The 21,769-nt window shown below is 42.8% G+C and overlaps 1 protein-coding gene across 33 annotated transcripts in view; it reads left to right on the top strand.

Moving 5' to 3' along the window:
* The window catches only part of NRXN3 (neurexin 3), a 1,710,573-nt gene that overhangs the window by 1,110,308 nt on the left and 578,496 nt on the right, over window positions 1-21,769 (top strand). For 3 of the 33 annotated variants that reach the window (XM_067027974.1, XM_059057596.2, XM_059057599.2), the window contains exon 1: window positions 12,006-12,360. The exons of 27 other annotated variants lie outside the window; for them this stretch is intronic. In XM_067027974.1, coding sequence (XP_066884075.1) covers window positions 12,096-12,360 — 265 coding nt within the window. In that variant the 5' untranslated portion in view covers window positions 12,006-12,095. Of the gene's footprint in view, window positions 1-11,142; window positions 12,361-21,769 lie in introns of those variants that run through there. 3 more of the 33 variants (XM_067027972.1, XM_059057597.2, XM_059057598.2) reach the window with 2 other exon arrangements.

Raw genomic sequence — 21,769 nt, 5'->3', positions numbered from 1 at the left:
CAAATGTCAACCAAAGGAAAACAGATATAATGTCCTCATTCATATGCTGAAGTTGGCTTATCTCCACATCTGCATTCCAGAAAAGGGATAAAGAGGAAGTAGAAAGCACTTAGAAAGCAAGTGTCATTCTCTTAAGATATGAGTTGGAAGTGGCATACATTACTTGTGTAGCATTCAGCAACAAAAGAGTAAATTAATTTACACCATAGATTCAGTACATAGGTGACTTGGGTTCAAATCCTGGCTCTACCATCTACTAGCTATGGCAAGTGACAATGTGTACCTCCTTTCCCCAGTTATAAAAGAGGGACAATAATAATACCTAGCTTATAAGCATTAAGAAAATGTTGATTATTATTCTTGTTTTGAAGCCACCACGAACAAGTTGTTGATAGTGGTGGTAGTGGTAGTTACACAATGCTTACTTAAATTTAGACCTATCATACCAGTTCCTTTTACCCATCATTTCCTTTTGAATGTCACTCCCTTTCTCTGGGATTATTTTCTTTATACTGAAGTATGTCCTTTAGTGGTTATGCTGGTGATCATCTGTGAATGGTAAGTTTTCTCAAACTTCCTTCATCTGAAAATGTCTTAGGTTTGCCTCCACGCTTAAACGATCTGACTAGTTAAATAAATCTAGATTGAAAGGCATTTTTCTTTCAACACAAAGCTATTATAGTCATTGTCTTGTGAGCTTTACTTAAAAGTCATATGTTGATTTTAAGATTTTTAGCTTAGTTTTGGTGTTTTTGGTTTCATGATGATGAACCAAGGTATGGCTATTTCTCTCTCTCTCTCTCTCTCTCTCTCTCTCTCTCTCTCTCTCTCTCTCTTTTTTTCCTGCTTAGGATCCTTTAATATAAGAATTCACATTACTTAAATATTAAAAATTTCCAAATTGTTATCATTTTGAATATTACCCTTTGCCCCATTTTCTCTACTTTCTTCTTCTAGAAATCTTAATCGATGTATGTTGAAGTTTTCATTTGATTTTTCATAATTCTTACCCTCTTTTGTATTATCTAAATCTTTTTTCCTCTGTATTACATTTTAGGAAGTTTCTTTAGTTCTTTCTTCTAGTTCATTAATTCTCTCTGACTACATTTATGTAATCTATCCACTGACTTTTTAAAAAAATTTCTTTGACTGTGTTGCATTTCCAAATGATTTTAGCTCTTTCTTAAGTATGCCCATTATCACATTCTTTTTTTTTTCTCCTCTATGGTTTCTATAATTTCTTTAGTCATTTCAACCATTTTGGGGGACAGTTTCTTTCAGATTGTTTTGTTATCTCACATTCCTGGGTTTCTTATTCTCCCACTCTTGTGTCTATTAACTGTCTCTCATGGTAGATAATCTTCTTACTGAATAATTATTTTTCTTATAATCTTATTTTATGTTGATGTTGCTGTAGGAGCCATGCATGCTACACTCTATAGAGTAATATTCTAGAGGAGTATTTCAGCTTCTTCTGACACTGAAATGGTGTGTTGTTAAACAAGTCATTCTCTAAGTATCTCAGTTTCTCTAACTTTGTTAAGTGTCTTCTGAATACTTTTCTTTTTCTTGTCCAAACCAGTTATTGAGGAGGAATGGCCTTGTCTTGGTTAGAGAGAGAAGAGTAGTTTTGCTTTTTGTTCAGGATTTTTAAGACACATGTCTTTATTTAAGGGAATTCAGTTTTATTTATGTTCAGTCCAGCAGGATTCCCTGCTGGGAGATAAAGGACAATAGGACAAGCAAGTCAGCATACTTTTCCCATAGCAATGAGCTCTTCACCAATGAAAAATGTCCTCTTAGATCACAGGAACAGCGGCTGTGTAGGTGTTGCTAGTGGGGGGAGAAAAAAACCCACAGTAATCTTTGGTGTTCAAAATAGAAACAAAATTGTTAATTTGTCTAAAGACAACTTATACTGCATGCCGTAATGAAAAATGAAGTTTTAGTGCAACAATACTAGATTCATTTTACAGAAGTCTAAAATTTCTCACCTCATTGTGTGAGGTTTTAATAAACACCAGTGTGCTATGATTTTTGTAGCACGAAGGAATTGGTTTTAAGCCTCAAAATAAAGCCAAGAGATTACATTTAAGTAAACGCAGATGTTAAGGGCAAATATAAATTGTAAAAGAAATTTTAATTGGTATTATATATAAATTTGAAAAGAAACTTAGAGGTTATATACTCCATCCTCTCATTTACTGCAAGACAGCAACTTCAGTGTCCCTAAAAGGCATCTACTGCTTGAACATTTCCTGTGATGGAGAGCCCACTGCCTTGCAAGGCATCCCTTCCAATTTTGTAATGGCTACAAATGTTGAAAAGTTCTTCCTTATAATGAGATGCTTGCATATTTTGGAGATATATATATCCTATGTATGTATGTAAGTATGTATGTATCTATATCTATCTATCTATCTACAAAATGTTCTCTCCTATAGTAATTAAATGTATGTCAATACTATTTCACAAACATCCGTTGAATGTCTTATACTGTCCTGGCATTGTGCTAAGTTTGAAATAGGGAATATTGTGATCTCCATTTTACTGATGAGAAAACAGGCTTTCAGAGGATAGGCAACTTGCCCAAGGTCACACAGCTATTAAATAATGGAGCAGGGATTTGAACATAACCTGTCTAGCCCTAGAACTTAAGCTGTTTGACTCTAGGATGAGGTCCCAGCTCCCTTCAGGATTCGTCTATAAATCATGTAGGGGACCCAGATATAAACCCAACTGATAATAATAGAATGTGACAAATGTTAACAGAAGATAGGAAAGAACAGCGAATTCTGCTTTTTCAGATTGGAAATGGTAGATTTTGAAGACATAGGTATCATCAATGACAAAATATTGTTATCATACGTGCTGTTTCATCTATTTTAAGAACAGCCTGTTTCTCTTACTATGACATAAACTTACATCTCAATATTCCCCTGTCCTCACCATCAGTTTTGGAAAGGGCTAAATCCTTAGTACCACTGAGAAATGCCCTTGTTACTCACCTTGCAGACATTTTTGGAACTGCTTAGATTACACTTTGTACCTTCTGTTTGGGGAACATTCATCTCATTCCCCACACCCCCACCAAGATTTCTCTGTTAAGTAGGTTTAAGACTACATCATATCAAAGAGAAAATGAAAATGGCCAGTTATTTTAAATCTGTGCCTCTGTCTTAGAATATATACTCTTCATGGAGTTGTGAGTGACATAGACACTTGAATGAGATGGATGCTTGAACTATGATGTTCCTAGAATTAAATGATAGTTTATGAATTGGATCCAATGGGCATTTTAGTATCTGACAAGTAATTGTGTGGAAGAAATTGAACAAAGGAAAACTCCTGGCTATGCTATAATTTAACTTTTTATTTATATGGTGTTTATTTGACATCTCTGAATAGGGGAACCCTGTCATTTGAGATAAAAAAACGTAGTTTCCAACATGTGAGTTTCTTCTCCTCTCCTCTCCCTCCCCTTCCCCCCTTTCCTTTTCTTCCCGGCTTCCTTTCTCTTCCTTTCCTTTCCTTTCCTTTTGTTGCCTTTCCTTATCTCATGAAACACCTGTGCTTTTTTTTTTTTTTTTTTGAAATAAAAAGTTGTCCCCATTGAGATTTTCAGGATTTAACAAAATCTAAAGGACAAGTGAAAGCTAAGCTTAAAGCTTTCCTCCACTGGGAAGCCCTCTGTGGCTGATTCCACCCCACATTGATAATCTCCTTTTCATTTCTGCTTCTCTGCCTATTTGAAATCATTCAAGTCCAGGTTCATGGTAATAGTTAAACTGAACGTTTGCAAGATTCTTTTCAAATATATCTTCTCATTTAACCCTCAAAACAATCCTGTGAGTTTTGAATTATTCATGTTTATACTATTGAGGAAATAGGCTCAGTGAGTTTAAAGTAACTTGCTCGAGGTCACAGGGCCAAGTAGTAGATCAGGTTTTGAACTCTAGTCCTTGGACATTAGGGTCACTTGTCACCTTGTATATGAAGCCCTCCTCATAGTCCTTTTTCTCGCTACAGTGGATAAATTCCATTCTCTATTCTTCTGTATACTTTGTTTATACCTTTATTCTAATAGCACGTTGTATTTGGGAAGCTGAATATATGGATGGAATTTATGGTTTGTTTTATTTGTTTTTGATGGCTTTTTCCTGCTAGATTATAAACTTCTTCAGCCCTTAAATCTTTTCTTTTTCATGCCGGAGTCCCCTGGAAGTCCACCACTTCACCTGGTGCCTTACCCATGGTTAGCATAAATGTAATGTTCATGAAATAGATCAGTTGATGCAGCAAAATAATTGTTGCTTTCTATACTAAGTAGAACCTACTTCAGAGGTACATTTTCAGTAACTTAAAAAAAATTTATTGAATTCTAATGAAACACCAAATAAATCCAGTGGAAATTATTAAAAGATTTAGAAGCCATGCTTTTTAGGGGGAAGGCTAAATAATTGGAATTTATTGTTTATTTAAGAAAAGAGGGTGAGCAAATAAAGAGATGGGAAAGAGAAATAGCCAGAGAGCCCTTCCAGATCCCAAAGCGGACTGAGATTGTGTGAGTTCCACCCTCTGCTGGAAGAGGATTAGCTACGAAACAGGGCTGGGTTCTGGTCGTCCATATTAATCGGGTTCTGGGGCCATGGTGAGCTGTATTGTTTTAGAGCTGGCCTGAAGGATCTTTGTGAGAAGGATGTGATTAAGCTGCTCCCATTCTGCAAAATATGGGCAAAGAGAATCCAATGAGTCAGGTAACACACGGGAGTGACTTTCCGTTCTATGTTTGGGAATTGCAAGGGGAGCTTTTCGTTTATTCAGTCCTCTTGAGGTTTGTCAACAAGAAGAGAAAACCATCAGCAGAGATAAATTTCAAGGAGTCCTCTGGAGAAAAAGACAGTTATTTTCATTACTCACATTTATTGACCATTTACTGTGTGTCAGGCACTGTTTCTACACAGTTTACAGATGATACCTTTCTAAATCCTCACGGCAAACCTTTTGGATAGATAGTATGGTTATTCCCATTTTTCAGATGGAGAGGCTGTGATACAGAGGGGCTAAGGATCTTGCCAACATTTTTCACAGCTGCTAACAAGCAAAATCAGGATTTGAACCTAGGCAGTCAAGCACCAGAGCCCCAAATCGAAATCTGTATGCACTCTCAAAGTCTCTTCTAAATTTTTGATTTGATAATTTTTTTATAAGCATACAAATGATATTATTACTTCTGTTATTATAGAACAATCATTCACATTGTTTGAGTCACTAAAACTGGATAAAGATTTACATGATCTCTGATAGCCAGTGTCAGCTTAGAGAAGACTAACAGGGGTTTAAATGTCCAAATTTCTCTATGAGGAAGTAATTAAATCCTGTCCTTGACTAAAAGCAACATTTGTTTCCATGGTGAAATAATTTCACTTGGATTGCGAACGAAGCTGGCTAAAGTTTCACAGGAATATTTCATATTTTTTTTTCTTTTCCTTAAAGAAATGTGTGAGATTCTAACAAAGCAGATAGCCCAGTGCCCTTGATCAAGAGACTGGGAAAATTTCCTAGAGTGATTTTTCTCAATATCCAAACTCCTGATATCCCCATTTCAGCCACAAGGAGGATAAGAAAACAACTATGGATGTTAATATGAAGGATAAGTTAAAGGAACAGAAGCCACATATATATTCTCTAAACTATAAAATTATTCAACAATGCCATTGTCTTTGTTTTTTTAATCCGATATGTGTAGGAGTGATACTTAAAAGGATAAAGCTTCTATTTTATACTCCGAAATGTAAAGTATCGTCAAAATCTGCCTTTTGCAGGATGGCTTTTTCTTTCTTTCTTTCTTTTTGGCTGTGTTGGGTCTTCGTTTCTGTGCTAGGGCTTTTCTCTAGTTGCGGTGAGTGAGTGGGGGCCACTCTTCATCGTGGTGCACAGGCCTCTCACCGCTGTGGCCTCTCCCGTTGCGGAGCACAGGCTCCGGACGCGCAGGCTCAGCGGCCATGGCTCACGGGCCCAGCCGCTCCGCGGCACGTGGGATCTTCCCGGACCGGGGCACGAACCCGTGTCCCCTGCATCGGCAGGCGGACTCTCAACCACTGCGCCACCAGGGAAGCCCAGCATGGATTTGTTAAATAAATGAGCAGCAGGATGAATTATGTGGCTATAAATAAACCTACTGACATATAATAAAGCAAAGTTCGACTGTTTTATGGAACCCTTGGATATATTTATAGCCATGTTAACAGTCACCTGTATTTTTTCAGGACTTTTATTTCACTTCACATTATGAGAGTTTAGTCGTTTTTGTTTTTATTTTCCCTCCTCCCTAAACTTATTTTTGGAACTCTGTTTGGAGAGAAAAAGTAAGGATTTCTACTCTTTATATTTGGGGAGAAAAGGGCCCTCACTGGAGTATAGGGCTCACACAGAAACAGACTGCTCCAGTGTTTTCTGTGTCTGTGCAGTCAGATTAGCTGTACTTGCGACAAACAACCGGATGGGTGTCTCCTGCCAGCAGCGAAGTGGAAAGTCAGAGTCTGTGCAAGTGAGAGAAGGCACATGCAGAGACAAAATGTATTGTGAGAGACTGACGGGGCAGCGCCACATTAGATTCCTGGCACCTGACACGATTAAGTACTATCATGAGGCTTGTTTTTGGAGCCAGAAGATTCTCCAGACTGCTTTATAGCTGAGGTACCCACCAAAGGAAGACAGAGAGTGTCAGATGGGTCAGGATTCTCGTACCTTATCTTGAGACAGTCTTTTTTTGGGCAGGGGAGATTAAAACAGGGGGAAGAAATCTATAATGCCGAATTCTGCACGTTGAAATAATAGAGAAACCATGCTATTAACTAGGTAAATCCAGCCACAGGCTTCTTTTTTTTTTTTTTTTTTTTTTTTTTTGAAACTGCATTCCATTCAGAAACTTAAGGTTCCAAAAAGTCTGGTTAGGATGCCATGGGGGTTTATCCAAGTGGAGCTAAGCGTGGTTGTTCCTGTGAAATTATTTATACTTTGCAACTTTAAATCTGTGGTGAGCATAACGTTTCTAAATCTATTTCTCTTCCTTTTCTATCTTAAAAGTCGACTCTCATCTTCATCCTGGAGTTCATTCCTAAGTGTTCTCATTCAAAGGGCCCACTGGAAAAGACAACTCAGGACGACAGAGAGGAGCTTTTGGTGGTAGTCTAGGTGACGACAAATCCTTCAGCTGGAACTAGAGATGCAGGCTGCGTCTAGGAGTTATCTCTGGCGCTAAAGACCTAAGAAAAAATACTTAGTGTATCATCCTAATATAAACCCGAATAGACCTGAGAACGATGGGAATTAGAAAAGAAGTCTAGGGCTTCCCTGGTGGCGCAGTGGTTGAGAATCCGCCTGCCGATGCAGGAGACACGGGTTCGTGCCCTGGTCCGGGAAGATCCCACATGCCGCGGAGCAACTAAGCCCGTGAGCCATGGCCGCTAGGCCTGCGCGTCCGGAGCCTGTGCTCCGCAACGGGAGAGGCCACAACAGTGAGAGGCCCGCATACAGGAAAAAAAAAAAAAAAAAAAGAAAAGAAGTCTAAGTAGGAATGCGTTGACTAGGGGAAGAGAGAGGAGGGATAGAAAACAAATGAAAAAAAAAAATCAATAATGTGTTAAACTGGAGGACATTCATCTTATCAGGATAATTGTGGATTATTTCTTTAAAGTTGAAGAAGTAAGATAAACCAGTCTTGCGTTTGTCCTCTGATAAGTCTTCTCAGTATTTAACTCAGTCCCCAAATGGGAATCAGCCTTACCTGGAATTCATAGATACTTCTTTTGACATTTTTCCAAAAGTAAATAAATAATTATAAGCATGCCAGGTAAAATGAATAGTTCCAGCTGTGATGCACCAGCAGCATTTCCAGGTTTGGTACTGCATTAAGGCTTTATTTTTCACCTTGTTGCCTAGCAGAGAATTGATTGGAAGGTACATCTAAGCTTCCCATCCTCCCTTGGGATGAATGCAAAAAAAAAAAACAGTCTCCAACACTCAGTGCCAATGTAGAAAAGAAGAAAAACGTTAAGTGGAGAGAGGTGTTCAACTCATCACCTCTGGAAATATGTCTCTGGGGATCAGTGTCACTAAAGCCAGGTAAATATGTCAGTGGAATGAATGCTATATAAAAATCTGAGTATGAGGCTGGCAATCGATTCACTGGATTCATTAATTCAGCAAATATTTACTGAGCTTCTACTGTGTGCTACCCACGCTTCCACACACAGAAGATATAGGAGAGACCAAGACAAAGTTTCAGCTTTCAGGGAACTTACAGTCTTTTTAATGAGATAGACTATGAACAATTACAAATAATTTCAGAAAGTAGAGAGTACTTCGAAGGAAACAGAACAAGGTAATGAGATAAAGTGCCTTTCAGGGTGGTGGTGGCTAATTTTAGATGAGGGCCAGAGAGGGCCTCTGAGGAGATGGCATCTACAATAAACCAATCACATGAAACTCTTAGGGAAAAGTGTTCCAGAGAAGAGGGGACAGCAAGTATAAAGGCCTTGAGTTGGGAAACAACTTGGCACATTCAAAGAGCAAAAAGTGGGTCTGGGAGACTGGAAGGTGGTAAGTAAGGGGTCATCTGGCAGAAGATGGAGTTGGAGAATTAGGTATAAGCCAGGTCATCTAGGTCTCTTTAAGGCCATGTTACAGAGTCAGACTAAATCCAAAGTGCAGTGGGGCTCCATCTGGAGGACAAAATCAAGGAGTGGTTGTATTGAATGGGAATGTTTTTTTTTTTTTTTAAAGATTTAATTTTATTTATTTTTGGCTGTGTTGGGTCTTTGTTGCTGTGCGCAGGGTTTCTCTAGTTTCGGTGAGCGGGGGCTACTCTTTGTTGCGGTACACGGGCTTCTTCTTGCGGTGGCTTCTCGTTGTGGAGCCTGGGCTCTAGGCGTGCCGGCTTCAGTAGTTGTGGCACATGGGCTCAGTAGTGGTGGCTTGTGGGCTCTAGAGTGCAGGCTCCGTAATTGTGGCGCACAGGCTCAGTTGCTCCACGGTATGTGGGATCTTCCTGGACCAGGGATGGAACCTGTGTCCCCTGCATTAGCAGGCAGATTCTTACCACCAGGGAAGTCCCTTGAATGGGAATTATCATCTGCCTTAAGGGAGGATGCTTAGGATATTAATATATATATTTTTCTCACTTTTGTCCTAACAGTAGCCTGAGACCCTAAACATGCACTTAACCTTCTTGGAGCTTTAGCTTATTTTTCTATTAGACAAAAAGTACTGCCATTATTTGGTGCTATGCCAGATGCTGTGTATACATTATCTCATTTAATACTCCCAAGAAGCTCATAAAGGGAGGAATTATTCCCATTTTACAGAGGAGGAAACAGGTTTAAACTGAGTCTCCATAAATCACCCCTCTCTCTTATTGTGCTCTTCCCGGGTGCACGTTGCTAGTTTAAAACATCATGTTTGTGGGGCCACCACCCAAAGGCATGAAAGATCATGGATGAGGGCTATCCCATGGGAGGCTGTGGATCTTGAATCACCCTTACATCTGAGAGCCAGAAAAGGTGGGGTGACAGTGCACCATTTACCTTGGGCAGCAGGGATCCTTAGGAGAACACCGATTTCGTAACCAAAGTACCAAGTCACCATCATAAATTCTGAAATGAACTTGATATTTGACCTTGAAGACAAATCATTCATAGGTTTGGTATCTTTATGTTAGAGACAGGTAATGCTAACTTCTTCAGTGTCTCCTCGAGGTGCCCCAAGAATGAATAGGACTGTCTTAATCCCTTATTCTCAGTCAGGGGCGTTGAAATAGCAGAAGTATAATAGGTGCTATAAACTCCTTTTTAAAAAAGAAATGCCCCCTAATTGTAATATGTTATATATATATATATGTATATATATATATACATATATATATATATACACGATTTAACCAGCAAATGTCGTGATACGATTTAACCAGCAAGTATTATTCCCTCACCTATCTTCCTCCACCTCCACCTGCCCCCCGCAAAAGAAAATATATATAGTGTGTGCTTTTGTAACCAAGGTGAGTGGGAAGAAAGGAGTCAGAGCCAGCAAGCCCCCAGAGTCTAGGATGCTGTTGGGTTTCTGTATCCTGCTGAACAGCATAGTCAGGAGAAGTTGGGCGGGAGAGAGAGGGGGCGTAGAATGGAGGCTGCCTCATCCAGAATGTTAGCATTCCCTGGCAGAGCCCTGGGTCAGCTTTCTCCTGGAGTAACAGATGGCCACAACAGGTGCGCTGAGCTTCTTCCTGCCACTCCCGCTCTCCCCTGCAGGTTCAGCCTGGATGTAAAATCCGCACTCTCTTTCGTGCCCAGAGTCCTGGAGGCCCGAAGGCTTCACCCACCTGGGGCAGCACCTCTAAGGCCAGTCCAGGACAGGCCAGCAGATGCAGCCCTCACCTCTCCTGAAGTTCTTTGACCAGGTCAGCCAGCACGGGCGCTAACCCCTGGGTCCTGAATTCCAAGAGCATCCTGTTTACCAGGGATGGAAGAGCCTCCAGCCATCAAACCTCTCCCCCTCCGGAGTTCCCGGTCCACCTCTCTGCCCTCCCCTTTGAGAGCCAAGACGCGTTCCCGCCATTCGCCCCTCGGGTGGGCCCTGGGGCACCTGAACCCCCAGAGAGGCACACCCGGGAGAGTGGCCGCGCGGTGCTGACCACCAGCTCTGGGGGAACACCTGCGGCACCACCGTGTGCAGACGTCCCGGCGCTTCTGCTACTCGAGGGGGTTATTTTCATTTCTATTTGGGACTACTTTAGCCTTAGCCGCCGCCTGCAGTTTTTCTTCCCCAGTTGCCCGAGTTTGGCTTACGCGCCTGGGAGAGGAGAAGGGACAGGGCGATCAAAAGGCGCAGGGTCCGTCTACCCGCCTCACACACGCGCGCGCGTGCTCGTTCCCCTGGAAAGGAGCGGAGCGCGAGCAGGGTGGGGGGCTGTGCGGGCGGCTCGAGCGAGGGTAGACGAGCGAGCAAGCGTGTACTTGAATGGGGAGGGCCGGGATCCCGGTCGCTCGGGCCCCTCCTTCCGCGGAGCCAGCCGGTCCCTCGGCAGAGCGCTCGGGCGGCACTGATTTGCTCTCGGGAGCGCGCTATTTGCATACGACTTGCCCATTTGTGAATTTGGTTCCCCAACTCCTCGCTTCACTTCACCTGTACCTCCCAGTGCCGCGCACTTTGCGGGCGCCCGCCCCCCTCTTGGCCACCCCTGCCGCCTACCGGGCACCTCCTCTCGCGCCTTCCCTGCTCGCCCACCCACCTCTCCGCGCCCCGTGCCACGTTGGTTTGGGTGGCTGCTCCGCGCCGGGTTCCTTCTCCTCTTCTTCTCTCTCTCCGGTCCTTCTTGTTCTCTTCCTCCGGCTGCTGCTGCTGCTGCTGCTGCTGCTTTTCATCCAGTTGGGAAACCCAGGACGCAGGCGGCTGCTCCGTGGAGCTCTTCCAGAAAGCGCAGGGTTAACAGCCTCCGTGCCCTTAACACCGAGACTGCGAGGAACCCGCGAAGAACTCTCCCACCTGCAGCCCCCCTTTGCCTGGCAGTTCTGCATTGCATCGCATGGGAGTGGAAAACGAAAAAAAAAAAAAAAAATGTTCAAACTGCTTGGATGTTGGGATAAACTAACCTGAACCTACTTGGGTCTCCTGCTGCCTCCTCCTCTTCCTTGGCTTCCACCTTTCCTCTGTGTGGCTTCCCGGAGTGTGCCGTTAAGTCATCCGGCCTGAGGTGCCCAGAGATCAGGAGCTGCGCCTGGCCTCCCCTGACATGTGTGGCATCCCGGGGCTCCCTAGGAGGGCTGCTATACCTGGGTGGACTTTGACATCCTAAATTTCAGCTCCAGGAAAGGGGAGCTTTGACCTTATATATCCTTCTATTTTTTAAGTAGTAGTTGTTGGTTTTTGTTTTTTGTTTTTTTCATCATCTGTCTTGAAAACGCTTATTCCTTCCCTCTTTCCAAAATTTGGGCCAAGTCTTCCTCCTGCTATGATGGGCCCCTGGGCATCATGAACTTCATTATTGCTCACTGGCTGGAATTCAAACTGCCCATCTGTGGTGGTCCGGTATTTTGACCATGCACCTGAGAATCCACGCGAGACGGAGCCCTCCTCGCCGGCCGGCCTGGACGCTTGGGATCTGGTCCCTCTTCTGGGGATGTATCATCAGCTCTGTGTGGAGTTCCTCTAATGTACCCTCCTCCTCCTCCTCCTCCTCCTCCTCCTCCTCTTCTTCCTCGCCGGGGTCTCACTCTCAGCACGAGCACCATTTCCATGGCAGCAAGCATCACTCAGTGCCTATTTCTATCTATCGCTCCCCTGTTTCCCTTCGAGGAGGGCACGGTGGGTCTCTCTGCTCTTTATCCTTTTAATGGGGCATAGCAATTCCTTAACCCACTTGCCTTTCAGGGAATGTTAAGGGTGGGAAGAGAATTTTAAAAATTGAATTTAAAATAATGAAAAGCATCGCATGTGCATGAGGGAAGAAAATGTCCAGTTTCTCCCTAAAAGGCTAGAGTTTTCTGCCCCAAGTCTCCCCGTATTCTCTAATGGGTCCTCCTCTCCTTGGCTCCCTTATTCATAGCTTCACAAGCACCACATTCTCCCCCTTTGCAACCTTCTGCCTCCTTCACCCCCCATGATGGCAGACAACTTAGTCAGATAAGTCCTCAGTGCTGCACTTTTGAGAATTCATTCATTCACCTTGCTTTCACCCTTCTTCTCTCTGATCTTGTTTGAGAGCTAGTCGTGGGAAAATAGCAGACAGCAGGAATCCTTAGGTCTTCAGCCTGAAGTTGATTGAACTGCTATAAAGTGGCCTGTGTGGTAAAGGTCCGGGGGGTGAGGGTGGGGGAAAGTAGCTGAGTGTAATCTTTAATAACCAGTGGTCATTATTGTTCATTTGGGCCGCTTTATGTTTGTCCAAATGTCAGAAGGAGAGAGCAGCTATCATGAAAACTGTACACCTAATATTGCTAACTACCCAAGAGGAAGCAATGTATAAGATAAGGCAAAGTCCATTTATAATTTAACCAAGTGTAAATTATTGCCACCTCAGTTCCACCATTTACGGAAATGTTATTTCAATTAAAGGTGGCACGGGTGGGCTTGTTCACACAATATAAGTACAATATGTTTTGCTCTAAATGACCCTCCTTGCATCGCGATTGAAGGAAGAGACCTATGGCTCTTAAAATTATATTCAGCTTTGAGCAGGCTGCCTCTGAAAGGGTGATGTCTGCCACCGAGGTAGGCTCTTGCTGTAGTAAACTGTTCTAAAGAAGGGAGCTTCGTTATTTGTTTACTATGCACCCCACCCTGATGGTGGCGAGGAGAATGTGAGGATCACAGAACCCAGCTGCAGGAGCAGCCCTCTGGGGGGCAGCGAGAGCAAACCACACTAGAGGTCCCCTGCCCTAGCTTGTATTTTGAAGGCCTATAACATACAGACCGCATTCGGAATGTCAGTTCTTCCTACCGCCTCCTAGCCCTGGGTTTCTGCTCTGTGCTCTCTGTAGTGTTAAGTGGAAGCACATTGAGAAAATGCCAGCACGTACTCTGGCTCTTTCTGACTGTCTCTTTACATTTTATTTGATGGAGTTGTCAAGCAGCTCAGAGCTTGTAAGGTTGGTGGAGGCGGGCGGTGGGAAAGAGGGAATGCTTGATCTTGATCTGGTTGCTGTTTTCTCTGTGACTCCTGCTAGGTCGGGTGTAAGCTTTCAAAAAAAAAAACACCCTAGGAGAGGAAAGAACCACAACCACCAAAAATGCAAAAGCAGTTTCATGGAAATAGAAACTGTTAGCTCCTAAGGAGGAGAGGGACTGGGGGTGCGGGTGGGATTTTAAAGAGTTGGGAAAGAAAAAGAGGGGAGTGGGAGATGGAAGAAGCCAGACAGACTATTCCTAATAGCCATAATTAAACACAGAAACGCTCAGTGATAATTAGCTAAATTTTGCTCATTAGTGTAAATGATCAGCAGGGAGACGAAGATTATGTATTAGTTAGAGGTTATAGGCTGGCACGGTCTCCGTGTTTTCTGTTCGGGATGTAAACAGTTAAGAGCAGCTACTACTTAAGTGATGGAATTTGCAATACTTACCGGGGATTCCTAGGTCTGTCAATCTCTTTCTTTCTCTCTGGCACTTGCTCTCTCGTTCTCTCTCTCTCTCTCTCTCTCTCTCTCTCTCTCTCTCTCTCTCTCTCTCTCTCAGCTAGCTAAAGGGGCAAAAAGGGGTTGAGTCAGCACAGGTTAAAAACAACTCTTCTCTATTCATTTCTTCATTGATCAGTTGCTCAATACCCTCTAAATCTTCTTAACTGGTTCCATCTTCTTTCACATTAACCTACATCGGATAAGATTCAGTACGATGGAAAAGGAGAACAAAGTAAATAAATGACTAGAGACCCTAGAAAAGGCCCTCAGATGCACAGAGCTGAGAATGCAGTGAACTTCAGGATGTGGCATGATCCTGAAGACAAGAAAGCTCGTGAAATCAACTTTTCAGTATCCTCTTTCAATCCTGAAGTCCCATCCCACTGATCTGGGCTTAAAGACTGAATGCATCTATATTAAGCAGGCTCCTTGCATATTTAATTAATGTTTTTGAGCTTGAAATCAAGAGAGGCCGCAAGCAACAAGATACCCCAAACTCTGGCTTCAATCCCTTATCTAAGCTGTGCCCTTTTCTCCCTGAAAGGACCAGGAGACCCCTCGGTACTCCGTAACGCTCCTCTAATTCTTACTTAGAGTACACTTGCTTTCCCCTAGCCCAAGACAAAGGCTTAGCTAACAGCAATTGTTTTAAAAAATCTTTTAGATGGAGGTGGTAGGAGGCATAGCACCGTGAGACTGATGGTTGTTACTAATAGTTTTCTGCCAACGCTATTCCAGTTAAAAGGAGCAGTCTGTACTGTCTGTGAGGAAGTAAACGCCCTTCATTCTGGTATAAAATGAAAACTAGAGCCATGAGTTGAAGAACCTTCTCTGGACTCAAGAGAGATTTTTTTTCCTTTGCTTTGCTTTTTCTACCTTTGTTCACTTTGAGCATTTCCTGAGAAGCCAGAGGTCCTCAGAGCTGCCTGTTAATGAGTTTTTGCCACCCCTCCTTCTAAAACATCCTGCCCTGTAGTGAGACTCTGCACTAAAACAGACGGAAGAAAGAGAAATTCTCCAAACGGCTGTTCTTCTACCCATGCTTGGTTCTGATCTTTAAAAAAATTGATTATGTATAGATTTGCCTAAAATCTTGATCCCAGGGCAGCCTAGAGCACGCTGGTGGGGAGACTAAGGCCACACCTGCCCGGGGTATCCGAAGTGGTCTCGGGTTAAGGTTGTGTCTTCAGATACAATTAACTCTCTTCTCAACTGGAGTCTCGTAAGCTTTTCCCCATTGCTCAGTCCCTTCCTGCAGTCTCCCTGCTTTCTTTCATGCTCTCTCCTATTGAACTAACATTTATTAGGTATTTACTATGTGCCAGGCTGTGTGTAACCTGCTAAGGATAGAAAACCAAATAAGACAGTGTATTTGTTCAGCACGGGATAATTTCAGAAGTATTTGGATCGTCTATGAAAGATAAGTGCTTCTAAAACTTTTAAAAATTTGAGGGATGGGACAAGGATCCAGATACCCAACCAAATTAATTAATATAAAATCTAAATATCCCTTGTGAAATGCAGATTCACCTTGTTCTGTTATTCAGAATAACCCTACAGGTATTTTTCACCCTCAACTTTATCTTCATGCTTATATATCATGCTTATTGAAACTCCTGGATAATTTAGTGATATGGGACATATAAATGCTAAAATACATTTGTTTACCAGCCTTCAGTTTCATGGGAGAGTTCCGCATATTTGCTTTCCTCTCTCCCACCTTTAAGAAATCCAATGCACATCTACTTAAACATATTTTAATATTTATAGTTTAGAAAAAGTATTCTCGACAGAGCCTAGGTTTAGTACGTTCCTTATATTTTATTTTCCATAAAATAGCACACCTTCCTGTCTCTTTAGGCATTTGGGGGTACCTAGCTGAAAACCTAAAACTCAATTTTACAAGGGAATATACCACAATGTATTTAGAGGAAAGTCTCTCGCTCAGAAACCTGTGTGTGTGTATGTGTGTAGGTGGGACAACATAAATCCTCTTTGAGTCAGCTTAGCAAAGACGGCGGTGGTAGTCCCCCTTGTGGCCCATGAGCCTGGAGTCTTTCTTTAAGAAATTATGCTTCTCATTCATTGTCTCAGAGACCCACCTCTCTGAAGTTTTTCCAGCCACGGGGCTTGTTTTGCTCTGATCTATTGAGCACTTTCTTTTGCTCAGCCAGCTGCTTTCTAACCACTTTCTCTCTCCCTTCCTTCTTGGGATTCAGATTGCTGAATAATTCAGAGTGTTGGTTGACAGATAAAATGATAAGATTTATATGTCTTTGGCCTTGGTGATGAATTAATTAAATTGGTTTCTTTTTCTCTGTCTCCTCTAGATGCATTGTTTGGCTTCTCTAAAATTTGCTGGCAAGTGGTGGGTCTGGAGATTTAACTTGTTCTTGTAAGGCCACTGTAGAAAGATTATACTATCCCAGTGTACATTTCTTCAGGGCTTTCAACATGGATCATTGTGCGGGGGTTGGTGGTTGGAGGTGAGGCCCGCCATATCACAGGGAGAAGAGATGAGAGAATTGGATCCGTTCCTTTCAGGAAAAGCATAACAAAACAAACCCTTCACCAAACTGGCTGAGGGCTGGAATTTAGTAGTAAGACCTTCATTGTTTTATTGTCTGATTTTGAATCTGGAAGACATAACATATTTTATTTTACATCTTCATGAATGAATTTATCAGATCTCAGAAAGCTTACTTCACTAGGACTCTATGTGATCTGGGAGGGAGGCAGATCTCTCAAGATAAAACTTGAACTTAATCATACTTCCCTTCCTGTATTAATTTGTTAGGGCTGCCATTAAAAAAACAAACAAAAAAAAACCAGACTGTGTAGCTTCAACAACAGAAATTTATTTTCTCACAGATCTGGAGGGTAGAAGTCCAAGATCACAGTGGTGGCAGATTTGGTTTCTTCTGAGTCCTCTCTCCTTGGCTTGCAGGTGGCCACCTTCTTGCTGTGTCTTCAAGGGGTCTTTCCTCTGTGTTCATGCATCCCCGATGTTTCCTTGTACGTCGGAATTTCCTCTTCTAATAAGGACACTGGTCGGATTGGATTCAGTTTCACTCAAAGGTCCCAGCTTAACCTAATCACCTCTTTAAAGGCCCTATCTCCAAATATAGTTATATTCTGAAGTTCTAGGGGTCTAGGCCTCAACACATGAATTTTGTGGGCACGCAGTTCAGCCCATAACACTCCTCCTCCTCCTCCCCCCGGGACCCAGTCATTGTAAAGTAAAAATGTACTGTTCAGTGCATCTCTGTTGAACTCAAACTTTCACTGTGGGAAAATAAAACCTTCCGTGACCGTGGCAGCAATTTACAAAATTGATAAGATGGGGCCGCCTCAGGAAAACTCCTATTTACATATATGGAGAAAACAACACCAGTAACTGTAGTTAAAATTTGTGTTTGCTTTCTTCTCGGTTTATCTCTAGTGACTGAGTCTCTGCCTTGATGTGCACACAGGCTAATTCTGTCTGACTACAGCCCTGTGCTCTGCAGACAAACTCTTAATACCCACACTCTATGGCTCTCTATTGAGACCGGCTGCCATTCCAGGCCTGGCGTCCCTGCTCTACCAGGGGCCTCCTTTATGAACTACAGTGGCTCACTCTTTCCCTTTCTCAGCACTAGGATGGCATGATTCTCCAATCTGTACGTCTTTAAAGACACCACTGTGTATCTTCAACCTGTCTGAGTTCCACAGGTCTGCCAGTATTTTGTAGGTCTGTTTCCTTGACTGTGATCATAACTTATGCCAAAGCCACAGCCACAGCCAGGTTTTCTCTTCTCCCCTCCACCAGAAGCAGCATAATGTACAAGTGGGACACACTGTGATGTTATAAAGCCCACAATCCAACTTCACCACAGTCACGCAGAGACAGAAAGAAAGCAGCTTTCATTTAAACACACCTTTTTAATACTAGAAAGGAGCTCTGCATTGTACTTAAAATGCTCTGCTGTGTTTGGCCATAGCAGGGCAGGGGGCAGAATAGCAACTGAGTTTATACAGAGCAGGTGGTTGATTTCTACTTACAGTTAGAGTTTTGAGAAAGACTTGCTGGGATCACACGCCAGCATATAACGCACACCTCCTGTGTACCAGGCACTCTTCCAGTGCTTTACATGTATAATTGCATTTAATCCTCACAATCCTCGACCTCAATAAGGTACCGCCGTTTCATAAATAAGAACAGTAAGACTCAGAGAGCTTAAGTGACTTGATCAAAGTAGGGTAGGGGTAGAGCCAGGCTTCAAACCTGGTTCTGACCACAAAGCTCTTGGTCTTTTTGTTCTCCCTGACAGACCATCATCTCAAGAAACAGACAACAAACACAGCAAGCTTAGGGGTTATCTGATCCTCTGATGTTCCAGATGGCCAAAGTGGGGACTTAGACAAGGGCATCCAATCAGTATCGAAATCAGCTGGGAACCCGGACAGCGTGACGCTACGTCCATCACCCTTTTACTCTACAGCACAAATGCCGACTTCTCCTTCCTCCGAGACCTTTTGCTTCAGGTTGATCTCCCCTTAACCAGATTAAGTCCTGTAGGAATGGATTCTGCCAGCATTGGCTTTTCCTGGACTTCTGTGAAATGAATGTTTCATATGTATTCTTCTAGTAGGTGTCTGGCTTTGTGCCCAGAGGTAGGATTCTTGGGTGTTCCGAAGGTCTTCTCAGTGGGAGACCCTAGTGTGAGAAAGTACTCATATTCAGGTTGCTTCTCATGCAGGGAGACATTTCCTGTCCTGGTTGGGCCTCACTGGCCAGAAAGCAGGGGGGAGATGACTTGTGTATTCACCTGTCTCTGTTTCCCATCTGAAGCCACAGCCCAGTTATGGTTCAAAGACACGTTCCCTGCCCCTGCCCGGTTCCCACCCTTTGCTCACCAGCTGTTGAGTGGCTGGATGAACATAAAACCTCCAGAAACCTGAAAGCCACCTTTTCTGAGATACTGTCCACACCCTCCCTTTTTTACTGTTTTGAATTATTCCTGTCAGCTGCCCCCCACATTAAAACATAATGGTGTATACTCCTGAGTGACTTCCCCCCAAACTATGAATTTCAACTATTTCCCAGGCAGTCTTTCAAAATCTGAATATAATTACATGTTTTGGGTGCAAATTGTGGTTTTTGCTACATATGAAACTAATGGAAATGATCCTCCTGTTGCTGTAGTTTACAGATTATATGCTTCAGCACCGAGGGTATATATTTAGGCAGCTTTTCTGTGTGGCACATTAAAATGAAAATGAACTGGGGTGAGCCACCATGGTTGCTAAGCAGTAGAGCAGGTTGACAGAGCAAAGCATTTAACTGAACCGGTGTCAGTGTTTTACTTAACATTTATTTGCTTTGCACCTTTGTCATTTGATGTTGTCAAAGAAGGGAAGGGGGAGGAGATAGGCAGGGTCTGGCTGTCTGCACAGCTCAAACAGGGAGGAAGAAATAATCAGCCCATGACATCCAAGCGAAGTGAGCACTTGTTAAAAGTTGAAATTGCCATACAGGGAATTATTTTTTTAATGAAGAGCATGCAAGACTTGTAAAAGTGCACAGGTGTGTCTGACAGCTTCAGGAACAGGGACCTGGGCAGACACTTGTTTATGCAGTGTGGGCGATGACTACTAAAGAGGAATTAGCTTCCCCAGGTCAAAAATTTTAAATGTGCTTCCACTGTCCATTTAATTCCTGGTTTCAAGTGCTAGACTTATCATGAGCAAGTAGGGATAGGCAGCAAAGTCTTTTAGGCTTCTTTATAAGTGATAACTAACAGAATAAAGGCAACTGCTTTGAACCTCTTTTTTTTTAAAATATAAATTTATTTATTTATTTATTTTATTTATTTTTGGCTGCATTGGGTCTTCATTGCTGCATGCAAGCTTTCTCTAGTTGCAGCGAGCGGGGGCTACTCTTCGTTGCAGCGCGTGAGTTTCTCATTGCAGTGGCTTCTCTTTGTTGTGGAGCACGGGCTCTAGGGGCTTCAGTAGTTGTGGCACGCGGGCTTCACTAGTTGTAGATCGAGGGCTCCAGAGCGCAGGCTCAGTAGTTGTGGCGCACAGGCTTAGTTGCTCCGCAGCATGTGGGATCTTCCCGGACCAGGGCTTGAACCCCTGACCCCTGCATTGGCAGGCGGATTCTTAACCACTGTACCACCAGGGAAGCTTGAACCTCTGTTTTTAATAAAGGCTGAAAGGAGCTTGTGAACAGTTAGCTCACAGGTAAAACAAAGCAAGAACCTCTTGGATTCTTCGGGTCAATTTTAGCAGCATTCTGATTTTTTTAAAGTTTGAAAAGGTGATTAAAGGGTTAAATCTCAGCTACTGGGAAAATTTGGCCTCCTGAATAATTTGGGTGGGAGGAGGGTCCTGTGACTTAGATAGTCAAGGTTTTATTGTATATCTCTTTCCTTGAACCAATTATTATATATCTCTTGACACGGACCACTATCTCAGCATACTTGGATGGACATCTTTGGGTGTTCACTTCTGTCAATTCAATCTTCTTAGAAAAAATAAACCCAAGAAAGGAGACCTCTGTGCTTTTATAAGAATGACAATAGTATCTTCTTTATTCATTAATAATAATAATAATATTAGTAATAATAATTCACCTTTTTTAGTTCTTTGAATATACCTGACACTCTCCTAGAGGTCTCACATTTAATTCTCCTGAGATAGGTACAGCTGTTTTCGCATTTGGAAGATACTAACACTGAGGCAGAGAATGTGTGCGTCACTTGGGCCATGTGGAGGACATACATAGGGCAAGATATGAGGAAAGTGCAGGGAACTTCCATGCCCTTTCCAGGAGAGCCACTCTCCCCAAGTCTCCACGTGTTCCCCAACCCAGAAGCTTTCCCCATCCAGACCCTGTCCTTTAGGGGTCTTTTGGAGGCTTCATTACATAAGCATGATTGATTAACTCATTGGCCGTTTGTGACTGATTCAACTTCTAGCCCCTCTACCCTCCCAGGAGGTTGGGGACAGGACTGAAAGTCCCAACCTTTAACCACCAGCTTGGCTCCACTGGCAACTAGCCACCCACCCCCACCCTCCCCAATCCTAAGGTGCTTACAGAAAGTCATTCATTAACATAACAAAAGATACCTTTATCCTCTCATCACTGGAAATTCTGGTAGTTTTGAAAGTTGTGAGCCAGGAACTGAGGATGAAGACTGAATACATATGAAAAGTGTATTTCGGTCATCTGAATGACCAAATATGTATTTCGTAGAAATTATAATATTGCAGTCAGGTACTGAACTAAATGCTTTCGCTTACCTCATTTAATCTTTACCAACTATCCTTCAGGGTAGGCACCATTCTTATCATGAATTTACAGGAAAAGAAATTGAGCCTCAGAGAGTTAAGCAATTCACCTCAAGTTCTTCCTCTTGCTAAGCAGTTAACCTCTTGCTTCTACAGTTACCCCTTAGTATCCATGGGGATTGGTTCCAAGACCCCCATGGGTACCCAAATCCACAGGTGCTCAAGTCCCTTAAATAAAGTGGTGTAGTATTAGCATATAACCTTAACCCATACACATCCTCCTGTATACTTTTTTTTTTTTTTTTTTTTTGGTGGTA

This window comes from Kogia breviceps, chromosome 3 (assembly GCF_026419965.1).
Source record: "Kogia breviceps isolate mKogBre1 chromosome 3, mKogBre1 haplotype 1, whole genome shotgun sequence".
NCBI lineage: Eukaryota > Metazoa > Chordata > Mammalia > Artiodactyla > Physeteridae > Kogia > Kogia breviceps.
This window is presented reverse-complemented; position numbering and strand designations above follow the sequence as displayed.